We start from the raw sequence: 16904 nt of genomic DNA, 5'->3' as shown, positions 1-16904 counted from the left end.
TGGTCTTCAAGTTATTGATTTATTATTTTCCTAATTTGTATAAATCAATGAACTTCAACCTCACTAATTGCATTTCTATAAAGTGTTCGCCAAGCGTAGACTGAGGCCATATAAACACGGGGGGTGGGATTGGGGGCGGCGGGGCAGGGGGGGCAGTTTTAATCTCCTCCAATGAAATAAATGCCACCTCGAATTTGCTGTTCCCAACAACCAGAACGTGTCTCGGAAACGGAGTCTGGATCATCTGATAATAAGGATGGATGAAGAAATGATATTGGGATGCATCTAATTTGCACTTTTCCTGGCCCGCCCGCCCCGCTCCTCCAGGGCCGTCCCCACACGCCCGTTAAATGAATGCCCACTCCAAGCCCAAACCAAATTTTAATGCAATTGCTGTCAATAACTCAGGCAGAGCCATCCCTCAGAACAGTCTCTCTAATTAAATGCTGCTGAGATTTAAATAATTCATCTCCTTAACATCTATTGATTGAAGAGTTTTTGCGGTTAGAGGCTAAGGAGAGAAAAAAAGATTAACCGTTTGTCTGACGATGATCGCCGGCCGGCAGATGTCACCAGTCTCTGCACATACGTGGTTCATCGCCGACCTCTACTGGGTTTTTACTGCCTCCGTCACAGAGAATTACCCTCACTTCCTGTCACTGTGACAACAGCAACATGGCAATAAATATCTAATTGTACAAAATGTACAAAAAAAAAAAGAAAAAAAAAAGGTCTGAGAGCCCAAAGACTACTAATCTTGGTGTTAATTCACAACAAGAACACCAACGTGTTTCGGCCCCCCCCTTCTTCAAGGCGTTATAAATAACAAGGAGGACTCAGAAGTGGCAGAATCACCCGAATTCTTAATTTGCTGTGTAGATGTCACACATCTCCGGGATCAGAGGGTCAGCAATGAGCAAATCCCGGACATGTTTGTGTCTATACAGCAAGCAATTCAATCTGGTGATCCGGCCTGATGAAGCCATTGGGGGAAATCTCTCTATTGGAATAATATTACCGCCCGGCCGACACCCAAAACCGATGGAATGACAATGAGGTCACTTGCTGAGCAGACAGACATTTATACTGTATAGTTGTCTCTACCGCCGGTACCTCATACTGCTGCCGGCTATCATTGAGGCCAATTACTGCTCCGCAATCCTGAATCACCAATCCTGAAGCACCAATGTAAGGCATGTCAGATGGGCAGATTCTGGAAATGGAGCTGGAATGATGCTTAGTAATAATCCCTACTACACTGCTACTACACCACTACTACTACACCACTACTACATCCCTACTACACAACAACGACATCACTACTACACCGCTACTACACGACAACTACATCCCTACTACACCACTACATCTCTACTACACTGCTACTACATCCTTACTACACGGCTACTACACCACTACTACATTCCTACTACACGACAACTACATCCCCACTACACTGCTGCTACACCACTACTACGCCGCTACTATATCACTATTACACCTCTACTTTATTACTACTACATCACTTTCACACCATTACTACAGTCCTACTACACTGCTACTACATCCCTACTACACCACTACTACTACATGACAACTACATCCCTACTACTACACTGCTACTACATCGCTATTACACTGCTACTACACTACAACATCCCCACTACACCACTGTGGTGTTACTATATCACTACTAAACCACTACTATATTACTATCACACCATTGCTACAGGCCTAATACACTGCTACTACACCGCTACTACAGCCCTACTATACCGCTACTACACTACTACTACATCCCTACACCACTACTACACCATTACTATATCACTACTACACCACTACTATATTACTATCACAACATTACTACAGGCCTACTACACCGGTACTACATCCCTACTATACTGCTACCACAATACTACTACTACATCCCCACTACACCACTACTATATTACTACTACATCACTATCACACCATTACTACAAGCCTACTACACTGCTACTGCATCCCTACTACACCACTACTACAGTGCTGCTTAATGCAAGGACAGAGCAAACAACCTTATTATGTCCTAATGTATTAAAAAAAAATACATATAATATTTCTGCACAGCGTGTTCTGATGCACCGCAGTCACCACCTGCAAGACAGAGATTCCCATCCACACCAAGAATCCCCAATGCTGAATATTAGATTCACCAGCCATGGTGCCCATGCCGGCCGGAATACAGTGGAGCAGCCAAATAGTGACTGCTTCTGATAGGACGATACGTCTGATAGGATAATATGTCTGATAGGACAATACAACTGATAGGATGATTTTTGATAGGACAATATTTCTAATAGGACGATATGTCTGATAGAACGATACATCTGATAGGACAACATTTCTGATAGGACGATACGTCTGATAGGACGAAACGTCTGATAGGACGATACGTCTGATAGGACAACATTTCTGATAGGACAATACGTCTGATAGGACAATATTTCTGATAGGACGATACGTCTGATAGGACAATATTTCTGATAGGACGATACGTCTGATAGGACAACATTTCTGATAGGACAATACGTCTGATAGGACAATATTTCTGATAGGACGATACGTCTGATAGGACAATATTTCTGATAGGACGATACGTCTGATAGGACAACATTTCTGATAGGACAATACGTCTGATAGGACAATATTTCTGATAGGACGATACGTCTGATAGGATGGCGTCACTGTTCAGCCAATAATATTCGACTAGGAATGGACTTTTGCAGAGTCGGTTTGCAGGGCCACTCACAGCTCAAATTTTGGCCAACTCAGCAGGAACCGGCTAGATTTAAACATTCTACGGCCAGCCCTACTGTGTGTTTCCAATGGACACCATCAGACCTAAGTCACACAATTGATCACTTACCTGTCACAGGTAGTAAACAAAGTAATTCAGTAAAAGGAAGACCCGGAACTCACCTATGCCGCTGTGTGGCCGCCCTATGTGCTGGAGACTCATGCCTTTGTTCATGTCTAGAAGTCCGTTCTTAGGCCAAGTCCCGATGGCAAAGCTGTATGCCTGCAGAGAGAAAAGAAAACCATCGATCACATCTGATAGAGCAAACCTGGCTACTGAGAACTACAAGTCCCATCATTCCACACCAATCACATCACATAAGAGCCCCTGTACTTCTACACAATGTATCCCATAACAATTATCCGCTCAATTCTCCAATCACATCCCAGAGGATGAAAAATCTGGACGTTTCCTGCCTCCTGGAGGTTCCTCATCTGCTGAGTCCACACATTACCTTCACTGTGACAGGTACTCTCTAAAGCAACCCTCCTCAACCACTGTACCCCAGAGGAGCCCCTGAAATAATTTTTCACATCTAAGGGAACCCCTCTAAGATTAGTCCATTGAGGGTCACTAGGACAAAGCCCCTTACATTGGTGATCAGTGAGAAGAATGTTCCTTACATTGGTGATCAGTGAGAAGAATGTTCCTTACATTGGTGATCAATGGGAAGAATGTCCCTTACATTGGTGATCAGTGAGAAGAATTTCCCTTACATTGGTGATCAGTGAGAAGAATGTCCCTTACATTGGTGATCAGTGGAGAAGAATGTTCCTTACATTGGTGATCAGTGAGAAGAATGTTCCTTACATTGGTGATCAGTGGAGAAGAATGTTCCTTACATTGGTGATCAGTGAGAAGAATGTCCCTTACATTGGTGATCAGTGAGAAGAATGTCCCTTACATTGGTGATCAGTGGAGAAGAATGTTCCTTACATTGGTGATCAGTGAGAAGAATGTTCCTTACATTGGTGATCAGTGAGAAGAATGTTCCTTACATTGGTGATCAGTGGGAAGAATGCTCCTTACAATGGTGATCAGTGAGAAGAATGTTCCTTACAATGGTGATCAGTGAGAAGAATGTTCCTTACATTGGTGATCAGTGAGAAGAATATTCCTTACATTGGTGATCAGTGAGAAGAATGTTCCTTACATTGGTGATCAGTGAGAAGAATGTTCCTTACAATGGTGATCAGTGAGAAGAATGTTCCTTACATTGGTGATCAGTGAGAAGAATGTCCCTTACATTGGTGATCAGTGGGAAGAATGTCCCTTACATTGGTGATCAGCGAGAAGAATGTTCCTTACATTGGTGATCAGTGAGAAGAATGTTCCTTACATTGGTGATCAGTGAGAAGAATGTTCCTTACATTGGTGATCAGTAAGAAGAATGTTCCTTACATTGGTGATCAGTGAGAAGAATGTTCCTTACATTGGTGATCAGTGAGAAGAATGTTCCTTACATTGGTGATCAGTGAGAAGAATGTTCCTTACATTGGTGATCAGTGAGAAGAATGCTCCTTACATTGGTGATCAGTGAGAAGAATGCTCCTTACATTGGTGATCAGTGAGAAGAATGTTCCTTACATTGGTGATCAGTGAGAAGAATGCTCCTTACATTGGTGATCAGTGAGAAGAATGTTCCTTACATTGGTGATCAGTGAGAAGAATGTTCCTTACATTGGTGATCAGTGGGAAGAATGTTCCTTACATTGGTGATCAGTAAGAAGAATGTTCCTTACATTGGTGATCAGTGAGAAGAATGTCCCTTACATTGGTGATCAGTGGAGAAGAATGTTCCTTACATTGGTGATCAGTGAGAAGAATGTTCCTTACATTGGTGATCAGTGAGAAGAATATTCCTTACATTGGTGATCAGTGAGAAGAATGTTCCTTACATTGGTGATCAGTGAGAAGAATGTTCCTTACAATGGTGATCAGTGAGAAGAATGTTCCTTACATTGGTGATCAGTGAGAAGAATGTCCCTTACATTGGTGATCAGTGGGAAGAATGTCCCTTACATTGGTGATCAGCGAGAAGAATGTTCCTTACATTGGTGATCAGTGAGAAGAATGTTCCTTACATTGGTGATCAGTGAGAAGAATGTTCCTTACATTGGTGATCAGTAAGAAGAATGTTCCTTACATTGGTGATCAGTGAGAAGAATGTTCCTTACATTGGTGATCAGTGAGAAGAATGTTCCTTACATTGGTGATCAGTGAGAAGAATGTTCCTTACATTGGTGATCAGTGAGAAGAATGCTCCTTACATTGGTGATCAGTGAGAAGAATGTTCCTTACATTGGTGATCAGTGAGAAGAATGTTCCTTACATTGGTGATCAGTGAGAAGAATGTTCTTTACATTGGTGATCAGTGGGAAGAATGTTCCTTACATTGGTGATCAGTGAGAAGAATGTTCCTTACATTGGTGATCAGTAAGAAGAATGTTCCTTACATTGGTGATCAGTGAGAAGAATGCTCCTTACATTGGTGATCAGTGAGAAGAATGTTCCTTACATTGGTGATCAGTGAGAAGAATGTTCCTTACATTGGTGATCAGTGGGAAGAATGTTCCTTACATTGGTGATCAGTAAGAAGAATGTTCCTTACATTGGTGATCAGTGAGAAGAATGTTCCTTACATTGGTGATCAGTGGGAAGAATGTTCCTTACATTGGTGATCAGTGAGAAGAATGTTCCTTACATTGGTGATCAGTGAGAAGAATGTTCCTTACATTGGTGATCAGTGAGAAGAATGTTCCTTACATTGGTGATCAGTGAGAAGAATGTTCCTTACATTGGTGATCAGTGAGAAGAATGTCCCTTACATTGGTGATCAGTGAGAAGAATGCTCCTTACATTGGTGATCAGTGAGAAGAATGTTCCTTACATTGGTGATCAGTGAGAAGAATGCTCCTTACATTGGTGATCAGTGAGAAGAATGTTCCTTACATTGGTGATCAGTGGGAAGAATGTTCCTTACATTGGTGATCAGTAAGAAGAATGTTCCTTACATTGGTGATCAGTGAGAAGAATGTTCCTCACATTGGTGATCAGTGAGAAGAATGTTCCTTACATTGGTGATCAGTGGGAAGAATGTTCCAATGGGCCAATAGCTAGGCTCTAGAGCAGTGGTCTCCAAACTGTGGCGCTTTGCTTCCCTTTATCTGGCCCTTAGGACTCTATTCCTCCCAATGATGGGGCACTATTCCTCTTCCTACTGATTATAAGACCTATGTAATTATTTTACACCCACTGACACTTGGGTATATTTTACTTCCACTGGCCCCCAAAGTCTGAAGGAGACTTGTTTAGGGGCCCCCTGCTCTAGAGGTTAGGGGGGTGGGACCCGGAGCTTACTCAAAGGCCCCCCAAGTCAGTTTTTATCACCCCTGAATGCTGGATACTAAGGCACCCTCACTGCACAGGGGGGAGGGTAATTGACATGGTTCAGCCATAAGGCTAAGAAAGTGAAGATAAATCAGAGAGGTGCACAGAAAAGGCTCATCAATGTGTTTGCTCTTAGACAGGTACACTTTAAAAGGAACTGCGTTTTTGGTGATTCTCATCTGTACAAATAGGTGGGGAAAAAAAGCGATATTATCCAGAATAAAACGTAATTTTGACCTTTTTATACCAGGCCTGTTATGTCCTTAAACCTCTTGTCATTATTAAATATATTTCTGCCCCCCAAATGTGACACATCACCCCCTTTCCAGGGACGTCACCCAACCCCCAGCTGTGATAATATGAAACTTCAAAAATCAGCAGAAGATTCCGGCAGTTATCCCAGGACGGCGGAATTTAGCGAAGAATTGGCGAGATGACGGCGGTGAGAATTATCTCCCATCTTCCTCCTCTTCACCATTAAGATCATATCTGACATTTGTACAGCCAACATGGCTCCTGTCATTGATCATCATAAAATCTTCCTGTTTATGTGTCTCCGGGGGGCGATAAGTTCTGTGTGACGAGGAGAGGCATGAAGCCGTACAAATCCCGTCTGCCTCGTCCTCGTTCTGCACCGTCGGGATTGTATGCTGAGGAAACGCACGATTAGCACTTACAATTCTGTCCTGGCAGATGTGTGGATATGGCTGGAGTAGCAGGGAAGGGGACCTCCGGATACAATGGAGGATCGCCAGATCCAATGGTGGATCCCAAGATCCCATGGAGGGTCACCAGATCCAATGGTGGTTCCCTGAATCCCATGTAGGGTCACTAGATACAATGGAGGATTCCTAGATCCTATGGAGGGTCATCAGTTTGAATGGAGGATCCCCGGATCCCATGGAGGGTCACCTGAACCAATGGAGGATCCCCAGATCCCATGAAGGGTCATCAGATCCAATTAAGGATCCCAAGATCCCATGGAGCGTCACCAGATCCAATGGAGGATCCCCAGATCCCATGGAGGGTCATTAGATCCAATGGAGGATCCCCTAATTCCATGGAGTGTCACCAGATCCAATGGAGGATCCCCTAATTCCATGGAGTGTCACCAGATCCAATGGAGGGTCCCCAGATCCCATGGAAGGGCACCAGATCCAATGGAGGATCCCCAGATCCCAAGGAGGGTCACCAGATCCAAAGGAGGATCCCCAGATCCCAAGGAGGGTCACCAGATCCAATGGAGGATCCCCAGATCCCAAGGAGGGTCACCAGATCCAAAGGAGGATCCCCAGATCCCAAGGAGGGTCACCAGATCCAATGGAGGATCCCCAGATCCCAAGGAGGGTCACCAGATCCAAAGGAGGATCCCCAGATCCCAAGGAGGGTCACCAGATCCAATGGAGGATCCCTTGGAGGATCATCAGATCCAATGCAGGATCCCCTAATCCCATGGAGTGTCCCCAGATGTAATGGAGGATCCCCGGATCCCATGGGGGTGTCACTAGATCCAATGGAGGATCTCCAGATCTAATGGAGGTTCACCAACTCAATGCTCTGAAGGGTTGCTCTAAATCTAAACCTAACTGGACATGGGCCCTTTTATAAAGCAGTGGTATGGCCTGATCATGGGCATAACATTGTTTTATAGAAGGGCCCTTAAATGCCTTATCTTGGGATATCCCTGCTTTATAAAATAGCCCCTAAACACCTTACAACGACCATACTACTACTTTATAAATGGGGCCCCTAAATGCTTAACTATGAGTATAACACTGCTTAATAAAAGGGCCACTAAGTGCCATACTATGGGCATACCAGTGCTTTAAAGGAGGGCCCCTAAATGCCTCTCTGTAGGCATGCCCCTATGTTATAACAGGGCCCCCGAAATGCCTTACTGTGGGCATGCCACTGTTTACAGAAGGGCCCCTAAATGTCTTCTCAAGGGTATCCCGCTGTTTTAAAGAAGGGTCCCTAACTGCCTTACTGTAGGCATATCACTGCTTTTTACAAGAGCCCCTAAATATTTTACCGTGGACATACCACTGCTTTATGGAAGGGCCCCTAAAAGCCGTACTATGGGAAGACTACTGCCTTATAGAAGGCCTTTAAATGCCTTACTGCAGTCATACCTATACTTTATGGGAGGGCCCCGAAATGTCTTACTGTGGGTATACCACTGCTTAATAACAGGGCCCCTAAATGCCCTACCATGGACATTGCACTGCATTATAATAGGGCCCCAAAATGCCTTACCACAGACATACCTCTGGTATAAAGAAGGGCCCCCTAAATGCCTTATGGAAAGCATACACTGTTTTATAAATGGGGCCCCCAAATGCTTTACATATCACTGAGATTGACTGATGTGTTCAGAACATTCTTATTAAAAAGAAGAAAAAAAAGCCGTCATGTGACCGGCCTCTCCTCCTATCAGCGACTGTCCCCTGTGGGACCCCGTGACCTGCATTTTATGAATATCGGGGATTAAACACTCCAATCCCCTCCAAGTTCCCCACTGCAGTAGCAGCCATGAGCCTCTCTTAACCCCTTCTATAAAAGACTGTTTATAAACGTTCCTCGGTAGACAAGGGGTTAAAGTTGAAGTCTCATCTGCTTACATTTTGCCTTCCCAACATGCAAATGAAATAAAACTTTTCCATTTTCATTACAGACCTCATTTTACACACTGTGATGTCATCACGGGTCTCTGTGCTTCTCTATGCAATGCATGCAGATCACAGCTGGTGGGAGGGGCCCAGCAAGGGGCTGTACATATCTTCCTGAAAACATCCCAGCCCCCGACCTCTGTACTCTTCTCAAGAGCCCTCCGCCCTAATGCAAGCAGTGGGAGGAGTTATGCAAATATCAAAACGCCTTGATGTGTGGGTATTAGGAGTGGGCGTTACTGGGCAGGCTGTATTTGCATCGGCAACGCTCACATGTGATGCCGAATCTGCAGTATTCCAAGAACTGAAATAAAAAGGAATGAAAGAGGCGGGGCCAGTGACAGTCAGGCTGTGGACGAAATTTTTTTGTCAGAATCGGATGTGGAAAGTTGTGTGCACATCATCCAAAAATCAAACGATTGCGCCCGGACTGAATTTTTCTTTTCATGTAGTGTGTACCCAGCTTTAACCTTAACAATTGGAGCTGGGAGCAGAATGAGGGGAGGAGCCGGTACATCTGTGTAAGACTGAAGGGGAGGGCGGAGTTAGATGTAACAATTGGCGCTGTGAGTAGGATGAGGGGAGGAGCCTGTACACCTGTGTAAGATTGAAGGGGAGGGCGGAGTTAGGTGTAACTATTGGTTCTGTGAGCAGGATGAGGGGAGGAGCCTGTACACCTGTGTAAGATTGAAGGGGAGGGCGGAGTTATGTGTAACTATTGGTTCTGTGAGCAGGATGAGGGGAGGAGCCTGTACACCCGTGCAACACTAAAGGGGAGGGCGGAGTTAGGTGTAACAATTGGCGCTGTGAGCAGGATGAGGGGAGGAGCCTGTACACCTGTGTAAGACTGAGGGGGAGGGCGGAAGTTAAACAAATAGTTACATTATATATTTAACCAGTTGCTGACCATGTGTTGCTTTATTGCTCCAGTGCGGGTTGGCTCTGCATTATCACGTATATAAAGACGATTCTGCACTACCCGGTAGGGGGAGAGCACCACTTGTGCTGTGCTTAATCACAGCAGAAGTCGATCAGCAGGTGCCAGCCAATGGAAGTCCGCCGGCACCCACTGATCGGCGAGGAGACTGATTGGACGGAGCTCTATCCATGTAAACAAAACAGAGCTCTGTTCTGTCAGCGGGGAAGAGATGTATTCTCTTTCCCTGCAAAGCACATCTTTTAGTAAAAGCACCTCACACACAGCACACATAAACACTGGTTAGGTACAGTGACAGTGCATATTGGTGTCACTGGTTCCCACAAAGTGTCAGTTAGTGTCCGATTGTGTGCCGCAATATCGCAGTCCCGCTAGAAGTCGCTGATTGCCGCCATTACTGGTATAAGAAAAATAAATACATCAATAAAAATTCCAGTCAATATCCCATAGTTTGTAGACACTGTAACTTTTGCACAAACCGATCAATATACGCTTATTGGGGTTTATTTTACCAAAAATATGTAACAGAATAAATGTCCTAAATTTATAAAAAAAATTGTTTATTTTAAATTTTTTATTGGAAATGTTTTATAGCAGAAAGTAAAATATATTGTTTTTTTTTTTTATCAAATTGTCGGTCTTTCTTTGGTTTATAGCGTTAAAAATAAAAAACCCAGAGGTGATCAAACACCAAAAGAAATCTTTATTTGTGGGGGAAAAAATTACATAAATTAAATTTATGTACAACATTGTATGACCGCGCAATTACCAGTTATTGTAATGCTGTGTCATTTCGCTAAAAATGTCCCGGTAATGAAGGGGGGTAAATCTTCTGGATGATTGGGGAAATTTACAGGTTAATAAACGGGAAATGAGGAAGAAATGTTATTTAAAAAAAGGTTTCAGGTTGCTTTAACTGACATCATTTGCAGATGAATGATACATTGTAAATATAAAAGTAACACTCTTACTTTGTACTTCTCAACCATGCTTCTAAATAATGTTACTTTGTATGTCTATAGTTCCCGTCTGATCAATGTTTATAAACAATGTTACTTTGTATCTCTCCATCTCCTGTCTGATCAATGTTTATAAACAATGTTACTTTGTATCTCTCCATCTCCTGCCTGATCAATGTTTATAAACAATGTTACTTTGTATCTCTCCATCTCCTGTCTGATCAATGTTTATAAACAATGTTACTTTGTATCTCTCCATCTCCTGTCTGATCAATGTTTATAAACAATGTTACTTTGTATCTCTCCATCTCCTGTCTGATCAATGTTTATAAATAATGTTACTTTGTATCTCTCCATCTCCTGTCTGATCAATGTTTATAAACAATGTTACTTTGTATCTCTCCATCTCCTGTCTGATCAATGTTTATAAACAATGTTACTTTGTATCTCTCCATCTCCTGTCTGATCAATGTTTATAAACAATGTTACTTTGTATCTCTCCATCTCCTGTCTGATCAATGTTTATAAACAATGTTACTTTGTATCTCTCTATCTCCTGTCTGATCAATGTTTATAAACAATGTTACTTTGTATCTCTCCATCTCCCATCTGATCAATGTTTATAAACAATGTTACTTTGTATCTCTCTATATCCCATCTGGTCAATGTTTATAAACAATGTTACTTTGTATCTCTCTATATCCCATCTGATCAATGTTTATAAACAATGTTACTTTGTATCTCTCTATATCCCATCTGGTCAATGTTTATAAACAATGTTACTTTGTATCTCTCCATCTCCTGTCTGATCAATGTTTATAAACAATGTTACTTTGTATCTCTCTATCTCCTGTCTGATCAATGTTTATAAACATTGTTACTTTGTATCTCTCTATCTCCCGTCTGATCAATGTTTATAAACAATGTTACTTTGTATCTCTCCATCTCCTGTCTGATCAATGTTTATAAACAATGTTACTTTGTATCTCTCCATCTCCCATCTGATCAATGTTTATAAACAATGTTACTTTGTATCTCTCTATATCCCATCTGGTCAATGTTTATAAACAATGTTACTTTGTATCTCTCTATATCCCATCTGATCAATGTTTATAAACAATGTTACTTTGTATCTCTCTATATCCCATCTGGTCAATGTTTATAAACAATGTTACTTTGTATCTCTCCATCTCCTGTCTGATCAATGTTTATAAACAATGTTACTTTGTATCTCTCTATCTCCTGTCTGATCAATGTTTATAAACATTGTTACTTTGTATCTCTCCATCTCCTGTCTGATCAATGTTTATAAACATTGTTACTTTGTATCTCTCTATCTCCTGTCTGATCAATGTTTATAAACCAACACAAAGCTCGATCTGTGTGAAAAAAAATGATATAAATGTAATTTGGGTACAGCGTTGCATGACCGCGCAGTTACCAGTTAAAGTAGCACAGTATAACAAAATATGGCCTGGTCATGAAGGGGGTAAATCTTCTGGATTAAACAAATAGTTACATTGTATGTATAATTAAGGACACCAGTGAATTGTACGATGGATGAGATGGGGGGGAAGGGATACGGCACACAGACATACATCTACAGATAACGAGGTCCCGGGAATTTGTCTCCTAATATCTCCATATTCCCGCAGTCCTCCCTCTCTGGCAGCACATAATGAAGTGCGACGTACGTTGCCGTTCTCTACTCCTCGTAGCCAAACACGCGGCTCTGCGGATAATTAATAGATAACAGCACTAATCCTATTGGGAGATGATTAGCAATTAAAAGTCCTAATTAAGCCTGAGCATCGTTCAGTGGAGTCGCCCTTTATGTACACAGAAGGGGGGGAGGGGTTGTTTGCTGTGTCTGGCTGTCCGCAGAGCGCTGACGTCTTTATTGTTCGGGACTCTGATCCGGGGTACACCGAGGCACCGGGGACAGGAGGGGGCGGGGTAACAGCGAGCGCCCTGCAACTTCTTCATATAAACCGGGGTCACAGAGAAGAATAAATCTCATGCTGGGCCGATAGGTGACACGCTGATGAGAGGAATAGTGCCCCATCATTGGTGTCAGTGGGAGGAATAGTGCCCCATCATTGGTATCAGTGGGGAGGAATAGTGCCCCATCATTGGTATCAGTGGGAGGAATAGTGCCCCATCATTGGTGTCAGTGGGGGGAATAGTGTCCCATCATTGGTGTCAGTGGGGAGGAATAGTGCCCCATCATTGGTGTCAGTGGGAGGAATAGTGCCCCATCATTGGTGTCAGTGGGGGGAATAGTGTCCCATCATTGGTGTCAGTGGGAGGAATAGTGCCCCATCATTGGTGTCGGTGGGAGGAATAGTGACCCATCATTGGTGTCGGTGGGAGGAATAGTGCCCCATCATTGGTGTCAGTGGGAGGAATAGTGCCCCATCATTGGTGTCAGTGGGAGGAATAGTGCCCCATCATTGGTATCAGTGGGAGGAATAGTGCCCCATCATTGGTGTCAGTGGGAGGAATAGTGCCCCATCATTGGTGTCAGTGGGAGGAATAGTGTCCCATCATTGGTATCAGTGGGAGGAATAGTGCCCCATCATTGGTATCAGTGGGAGGAATAGTGCCCCATCATTGGTATCAGTGGGAGGAATAGTGCCCCATCATTGGTGTCAGTGGGGGGAATAGTGTCCCATCATTGGTGTCAGTGGGAGGAATAGTGCCCCATCATTGGTGTCAGTGGGAGGAATAGTGCCCCATCATTGGTATCAGTGGGGAGGAATAGTGCCCCATCATTGGTATCAGTGGGAGGAATAGTGCCCCATCATTGGTGTCAGTGGGGGGAATAGTGTCCCATCATTGGTGTCAGTGGGAGGAATAGTGCCCCATCATTGGTGTCAGTGGGGAGGAATAGTGCCCCATCATTGGTATCAGTGGGAGGAATAGTGCCCCATCATTGGTGTCAGTGGGGGAATAGTGTCCCATCATTGGTGTCAGTGGGAGGAATAGTGCCCCATCATTGGTGTCGGTGGGAGGAATAGTGACCCATCATTGGTGTCGGTGGGAGGAATAGTGCCCCATCATTGGTGTCAGTGGGAGGAATAGTGCCCCATCATTGGTGTCAGTGGGAGGAATAGTGCCCCATCATTGGTATCAGTGGGAGGAATAGTGCCCCATCATTGGTGTCAGTGGGAGGAATAGTGCCCCATCATTGGTGTCAGTGGGAGGAATAGTGTCCCATCATTGGTATCAGTGGGAGGAATAGTGCCCCATCATTGGTATCAGTGGGAGGAATAGTGACCCATCATTGGTGTCAGTGGGGAGGAATAGTGCCCCATCATTGGTATCAGTGGGAGGAATAGTGCCCCATCATTGGTGTCAGTGGGGGGAATAGTGTCCCATCATTGGTGTCAGTGGGAGGAATAGTGCCCCATCATTGGTGTCAGTGGGGAGGAATAGTGCCCCATCATTGGTATCAGTGGGAGGAATAGTGCCCCATCATTGGTGTCAGTGGGGGGAATAGTGTCCCATCATTGGTGTCAGTGGGAGGAATAGTGCCCCATCATTGGTGTCAGTGGGAGGAATAGTGCCCCATCATTGGTGTCGGTGGGAGGAATAGTGACCCATCATTGGTGTCAGTGGGAGGAATAGTGTCCCATCATTGGTGTCAGTGGGAGGAATAAATAGTGCCCCATCATTGGTGTCAGTGGGAGGAATAGTGCCCCATCATTGGTGTCGGTGGGAGGAATAGTGACCCATCATTGGTGTCAGTGGGAGGAATAGTGCCCCATCATTGGTGTCAGTGGGAGGAATAGTGCCCCATCATTGGTGTCAGTGGGAGGAATAGTGCCCCATCATTGGTGTCAGTGGGAGGAATAGTGTCCCATCATTGGTATCAGTGGGAGGAATAGTGCCCCATCATTGGTATCAGTGGGAGGAATAGTGACCCATCATTGGTGTCAGTGGGAGGAATAGTGTCCCATCATTGGTATCAGTGGGAGGAATAGTGCCCCATCATTGGTGTCAGTGGGAGGAATAGTGTCCCATCATTGGTATCAGTGGGAGGAATAGTGCCCCATCATTGGTGTCAGTGGGAGGAATAGTGACCCATCATTGGTGTCAGTGGGAGGAATAGTGTCCCATCATTGGTGTCAGTGGGAGGAATAGTGTCCTATCATTGGTGTCAGTGGGAGGAATAGTGCCCCATCATTGGTGTCAGTGGGAGGAATAGTGTTCCATCATTGGTGTCAGTGGGAGGAATAGTGCCCCATCATTGGTGTCAGTGGGAGGAATAGTGACCCATCATTGGTGTCAGTGGGAGGAATAGTGACCCATCATTGGTGTCAGTGGGAGGAATAGTGCCCCATCATTGGTGTCAGTGGGAGGAATAGTGTCCCATCATTGGTATCAGTGGGAGGAATAGTGCCCCATCATTGGTGTCAGTGGGAGGAATAGTGACCCATCATTGGTGTCAGTGGGAGGAATAGTGTCCCATCATTGGTTTCAGTGGGGGAATTATGCCCCATTGCTTGTTTTTATCTGGCCACTGACACCAGCAAAGGCCCACATCTGGTCCCCAGGACACAATTTGGAGACCACAACTCTATGCTATGAGTAAGGCTCCGGCCGAAACGCGTTAGTTTTTAATGCTGAATCCTGCCAAGTAGTTTCTAAAGAATCATTGCAATGGGTGACATAGAGTAGCCGGCTTTATTGTATTGGTGGTCCCTCTTCTCTGCCTGAAAGTCTGTGGGTGGAGCTAAAGTGCGACCGCGGTCTGGAGCACCTTACAGAGGAGGCTTCATGGGAGCTGGGGGACCCAGGTGAAGCGAGAAATGAGGTAAGTTCTTACAACTTGTTTATTTACCCCTAGACATAACCAGCAATAAACAGTGCAGGGATGGGGGGGGGGGCAGTGCAATGATGGTTGTTGTGGCCCCCGACATCACTGTGCGTCTTGTATTGTGGTTGGGCTCTGAAGGTCAATCCTGAGCAGAATCGGTGACTACGCCTCCCCTCCGATGAAGGTCAAGTCGGCACATTATGAATATTCAGCGCTGCGCCTCCCGGATCGATGGCTTCTAATTGTTTTTTCTTCCTGGGTGTTGGGAGGAAGTGCGGCAGGCATTGATTGGTTCGCACCGGCCGGGAGATAAGAGCGGGGACTCCGACGGCGGCAGATGATCAGCCAAGGAGCGATGTGAGCCGGACATACTCTATGCAACCGTCGCACGTGTTATAAATCATTCATAATATTCATTTGTTTACCAATAAATATCAGTATTTCTTGCTAGAAAATTACTTATAACCCCCCAAAGCATTATACATTTTTTTTTGGCAGAGATCCTAGAGAATAAAACGCCGATTGTTGCAATATTTTATGTCACACGATATTTGGGAAGGGGTCTTTCAAATGCAATTTTTTTTGGAAAAATTTAATTATAATGAAATAAAAAAAAAAAACACTAAAGTTAACCCCACTTTTTATGAATAATATGAAAGATGATGTTACGTCGAGTAAATAGATACCTAACATGTCACGGCTTTAAAATTGCACGCGCTCGTGGAATGGCGATAAACTGCGGTACTTAAAAATCTCCATAGGTGACACTTTTTTTTTTTTACAGGTTATCAGTTTAGAGTTACAGAGAAGATCCAGCACTAGAATTATTGCTCTCGCTCTAACAATCGTTCCGATACCTCACATGTGCAGGTGCGACTTACGTATGCAATCGCTTTTGCGCGCAAGTACGGGGGGATGGGGGGGGCGCTTTAAAAGATATATTTTTTCTCATTTATTTTACTTTTTATTTTTACACTGTCCCTTTATTTTAGTTTATGGCCTCTTTCACATGGACGATCCGTATGTCCGTTTTTCATCCTTCCGTTTTCGGATGAAAAACGGACATACATTCATCCCTATGGATCGTCGGATGTCAGCGGTGACATGTCCGCTGACATCCGACCCCGCTCCGATCCGAAAAGTGTAACGGAGGAAAAACCTACTTTTCCATCCGTTTTCGGATCGGATCGGGTGACGACGGACACTACGGACCGTCATCATCCGATCCCCCCCATAGGGGAGAGCGGCGCTCTGACAGGTCCGTCGCTGCACAGCGTGCAGCGAT

The 16904-nt window shown here is 44.3% G+C and overlaps 1 protein-coding gene across 4 annotated transcripts in view; it reads right to left on the bottom strand.

The window, feature by feature from the left end:
• ERI3 (ERI1 exoribonuclease family member 3) overlaps positions 1-16904 on the bottom strand; it is a 310298-nt gene that overhangs the window by 127897 nt on the left and 165497 nt on the right. For all 4 annotated transcript variants that reach the window (XM_073593982.1, XM_073593981.1, XM_073593983.1 and 1 more), the window contains one exon: positions 2965-3064. In XM_073593982.1, coding sequence (XP_073450083.1) covers positions 2965-3064 — 100 coding nt within the window. The remainder of the gene's footprint in view (positions 1-2964; positions 3065-16904) is intronic.

The sequence above is a fragment of the Aquarana catesbeiana genome, linkage group LG07, assembly GCF_042186555.1.
Source record: "Aquarana catesbeiana isolate 2022-GZ linkage group LG07, ASM4218655v1, whole genome shotgun sequence".
NCBI lineage: Eukaryota > Metazoa > Chordata > Amphibia > Anura > Ranidae > Aquarana > Aquarana catesbeiana.
This window is presented reverse-complemented; position numbering and strand designations above follow the sequence as displayed.